The sequence below is a fragment of the Macrobrachium nipponense genome, chromosome 38 (assembly GCF_015104395.2).
Source record: "Macrobrachium nipponense isolate FS-2020 chromosome 38, ASM1510439v2, whole genome shotgun sequence".
Taxonomy (NCBI): domain Eukaryota; kingdom Metazoa; phylum Arthropoda; class Malacostraca; order Decapoda; family Palaemonidae; genus Macrobrachium; species Macrobrachium nipponense.
The window spans coordinates 4,413,721-4,418,720 of NC_061098.1; the positions used below are offsets into that span (position 1 = coordinate 4,413,721).

The window sequence follows — 5,000 nt, forward strand, 5'->3', positions numbered from 1 at the left end:
GTCCAAATTAATAAATGATAAAAGTAAAAGGAAAAATAACAAAAATGAAAAATAATAAAATAATAATAACATATATAAAAAATTATAAAAATAACATTAATAATAAAATTACTAATAATAACAATAAACACAAAATAATAATAAAACAATAACAATGAAAATGAATATAAAATAATAAAATCATCAATAAAATTACTAAAATAATAAACAAATTGAAAAACAAATTAAATAAAATAATCAAGTGATAATAATAAAACAAAAAATAAAAATATAAAAATAAAAACAATAACATAATAATAATAATAATAAAATCGAAATAAAAATTATAAAGATAAACATAAAAATATTCGAATTAAAATATTACAAATAGAAATAAAAATGAAATAAAATAATATTAATTTTGAAAATCAAAATACTAAAAATATTAATAATAAAATAATAATAAAATAGGAATAAAAAATAAAAATAAAAATAATATTAAAACGACGAAATAATAATAATATAAATAACACTAAAAATAATATAAATACAGGTATAAATCAAAATGATAAAAATCAAAATAATAACAAATAAGTATAAAAGTAATAAAAAAAGTAAAAATAATAAAAAAGTAAAATAAAAATATGAAATAAATATAAAAGTAATAAGAATAAAAGTAAGAAAAATAAAAATTAAACAAAAGTAAAAATGAAAAAATAATAAAAATGAAAAAAAAATGACAATAATAAAAAAAAAGGAGAAATGCATCGTTCAAAATAGGAAACTAAACGAATACCTACCCTACTGACGTGTCCGAAGATTTTCGAGTAGAAAGCGAAGTAGTTGGGGGTGATGTAGAGCGTTCCCTGAAGTAGTATGTCCGAGACCAAGGCACACGCGAAATCTGTAAAGGAAAAAAGAATACGCTGAGTAAATATGGGACGTTAAATCAGTAATTCCCGTAATTTCAAGGCTAATAAAAGGGCTGCTTTGTAAGCTCAAGATACGTACGACGTATTACTGGTAAATTTTCAATGCAGCCTATTTTTGACACACACACGAGAGAGAGAGAGAGAGAGAGAGAGAGAGAGAGAGAGAGAGAGAGAGAGGCTACATACGACGTATTATTGGTAGTGTCAATGCAGGTTTATTTGACACACACGAGAGAGAGAGAGAGAGAGAGAGAGAGAGAGAGAGAGAGAGAGAGAGAGAGAGAGAGAGAATAAAAACAACGACGAAGGCGGATAAATGCAAGAGACAGATTCTCCCGCCTTTTGAAAAACAGACGATTATATGAATAGAGGTTACTGAATTAACAAAAGATACATATTCTCTGCTCCTATTTGGCCCATTTCATATGAGTGCTTGAATAATAATTTAATAATTTCAATACTAATTATTATTAGTATAATTAAGACTTTGGGCAGCTCCCACACACAGAGTTTGGCATACGACTAAAAATAAATAAATAAAAACAAATGAATGAATAAGTGAAATATAACAAAGAAGCAAGAAAAGGAACAATAATACTACGATAAATTAAATTATATTGTGACCGGGTATTGATGTATAATTCAAATGTTTTCAAATTGTGAAAATGACCAATTCTGAGTCATTCTACCTGATACAGGGCGTGACAGGTATTCCATTTCCACTACACACGGAATAAATAAATCCAGATTTAATGGATCAAACGTGATAGATACCATACTTAATATAAAAACATTCAAACGGTCTATTAAAAAAAACCAAGAACGAAAATCGTATAAAACTATAAAGGCAAGTTGACCCTTCCATCATTGAGACAAAAGTGAACAATCAATGTATGAAATATATATAAGTATTTTTGAAAAAAAAAAATGCTTAATTAAACAAAAAACCAAGAACGAAATTCGCAGAAAACTAATAAAGGCAAGTTTACCCTTCGATTACTGAAACAAAATCGAGAAGTCAATGTAAGAGATATATGTATTTTTGAAAAAAAATATATATATTTTCAGAAATATTTATTTGGGAACATACTCCTTCATTCTCCCTTTCAAGTAGCGCGGAATACGCGTGTCATGCGTGTTGGCAACACGCCGTAATCATCTGCATTATGACGTCAACATGAAGGATAGTAACTCCTTGTTGTGCTTATCTTCCAAGATCTACAGAAGTACAGCACCGTAATCACGCTACTAACGAGGGAGGGAACGTGAAATTTAGGCCAGAGGCTGGTCATTCAGCGCTGATATGGAAATTGACAGAAAATAAGGTTTAAAAGGTGAAAACATCGTAGTTGAACCATGAAACACTTGTCAGAAGGTGGAAAGTAACAGTGAAGAAAGAGAATGCCGACGGAGGCACAGTAAAAAAAATGGTAAGGGCTTGTAGCTAGGGACCGAAGGGACGCTGTCAAGACATGCCGTAATTCCTACAGTGCACCACGTAAGGTGCACTGACGGCACTAGCTCCCTACGGTGACTGATGAAAATGAGATACTCTAAAAAAAAAGTAGTTAGGCGTTAATCACAATTGCTCTACAAACATTGCTGCAGTATAAGTAAATAACGTTTTAGTGGTATAAGGAGTTGAACTCGAATGTATTGTACTTGCAAATAGATGATAAAACTCACATAAAGTTAACCTTAATGGCTACGTTGCCCTACCAGCAATGACTGACTTATCTCGCATTTTGGAGAACGAAATCTTTATCCTTTGCGAAAACATAACCGTAATTAAAATGGGTTAAGAAGGGGAGAATACACGCAACGTTGGTGGGCCCTGATTACTAGTTTACGAATAAAAAACAGGATTTCACTTGTCTTGAACATCATAAGTATATAGCCATATTTATTCATAAATATACATCCTTTATGGTAACGTCATAGCGTTTATTCTTTCGCGTATACTCTATTATATGCAATTATTTTTCATATCTTCCCGAATCGTCTCTTATCATAGAGCCAGAATTACAACGGCACGAGATTATGCTTTTTCTATCTAAAGGTCTTCTCTTACGAGAGAATCTAAACAAGGCAAATAGAGCGTTGTTTTTGTTTTACCAACGAAAATTTAAATAAATACCCTATATTTTATTAGAAATTATTTTTCTGTACTGTTCAACATGCACATTATTTACTTATTACATCTTAATTCTTATAAATATATCATAAATATCCTCTATAGGTACCTCTTTAGACCTTTCCTACCCTCCGAAAGCAACAACATCAACAACAACAACAACCACAAAATAGACCGAAGCAAAGGAGATAGAATGAGGAGGAAGACAATTAGGTATTATTGCCAAAATACATTTTCTCCCTGATTTTTTTTTTTAAATATATGAAAACTTACGTCAAATAGAAGAGATGTGAAATTGATGAATTGGTGTCAGTTACGAACGAATTCTTTGCAGGTATCGTCAAATATATTTGGTTTAGTACTGTGAATTTTAGACAGGTTAACTATAAAAATATGAGACCGCATAGTTAGTTAACGTTAACAGCATGCAGACAAAGAAACGGGTGAAAAAAACTAATAGTTATATTTAACAAGGGCATTACACCTTAGGTTAATATTTAGTTATTATGAAGAATTGACTTATTCCTCTTATCAGACTGACATATATTGTCAAATTATATATTATGGTCTAGTATTAATTAAAATAATTTTAGCACTAAATAAAATATTCTTAATATTGAATAAAATGCTTAATATTTTTCCGAAACGACTCATAATAATTATTGTCGTGAACACGAGGCGAGCACGCGGGATAATGAAACGTGGCTACTGATATCCGTAGAGTTTATCCGCTAATTGGTCCCTCATAGACTTCGTGAATTCTGCGCAAATCCGGTGAATTTAGCATCGATTCGTCTGATTGTCGGTCAAATGACTTATTTATTGACAGGAACGAGTGAAAGATGAATACTAATTTTAAGGTCTGAGATGACAAAAATATTCATATTGCTATGATTTCTATTGTGAAAGCTGCAGTCATCTTTTAATTGGCGTACGTCAGGATTTAGTGCGATTGCGTTATCTTGAATATTAGTCGGCCTTTTCAATCTTTTCAATGGTATGACTAATTGAATTTATTCATATATACAAAACTTCCAACTATAAAAGTGTTTCTGGGTGAAATGTAGCCCAAAGTCAAAGTGAGATTAATATTTACTAAGACTGAACTTCCACCACTAGAAGCAGAAGGCAATAATTCTTATCAATTTCAGATAATGATGCATACGAATGGTAATCATAATTTATATCTATTCAATTAGAAATTTCAGCTGCAATAATAAAAGCATTAATGAAGGTAAAATAATGCTTCAGGAAATTACTCGGAACTTATTTTTATTTTTATTTTATTTTTACAAATCTGGCCAATAAGTAAATTGCCAAATTCACTAAAACAATTATATTTGTCAAAATGTGCGGTCACATATCCTGACTATCAGAATAAAATAAGTGAAAAATGATAAAGAATAAATCATAAGTATGAAAAGAATCAATGAATATATATTTCGCAAATGACATTAAGCATCAACATTAGTACTATACTACTACGATAAACATTTCTTGCGTTTAAAGGTTAAAAATAGAGTTTTGTTTCGCATTTTCGCTCTGCAAATGATGTCGCGATCAATGAAATCTTACGGTCACGGTCAATACTTGGACGAGTGACCACTAACGTTAGAAGCATAACTCATCAAAATCAATATCTAAAACAGCAAGATAACAATTACGAAACCTTTCCACCAAATAACGGAATAATTAGAATCCCAACGCATCAAAATCAATATTTAAAACAGGAAGATAAAATTACGAAACCTTTCCCCCAAATAAAGGAGTAATTATAATCCCAACTCATCAAGATCTATATCTAAAACAGCAAGGTAACAATTACGAAACCTTTCCCACAAATAACGGAAAAACGCCTAGTAACTAAGTGACAAATTCAACATTCAGTGACGAATTAAACACACACACACACACAAAGCACCAAGTAAAATAAAAAAAAATATCAAGTCTGCATA

At 30.4% G+C, this 5,000-nt stretch overlaps 1 protein-coding gene across 4 annotated transcripts in view; it reads right to left on the reverse strand.

The window, feature by feature from the left end:
* LOC135209569 (protein Aster-A-like) overlaps positions 1-5,000 on the reverse strand; it is a 241,158-nt gene that overhangs the window by 16,161 nt on the left and 219,997 nt on the right. For all 4 annotated transcript variants that reach the window (XM_064242236.1, XM_064242237.1, XM_064242235.1 and 1 more), the window contains one exon: positions 780-883. In XM_064242236.1, coding sequence (XP_064098306.1) covers positions 780-883 — 104 coding nt within the window. The remainder of the gene's footprint in view (positions 1-779; positions 884-5,000) is intronic.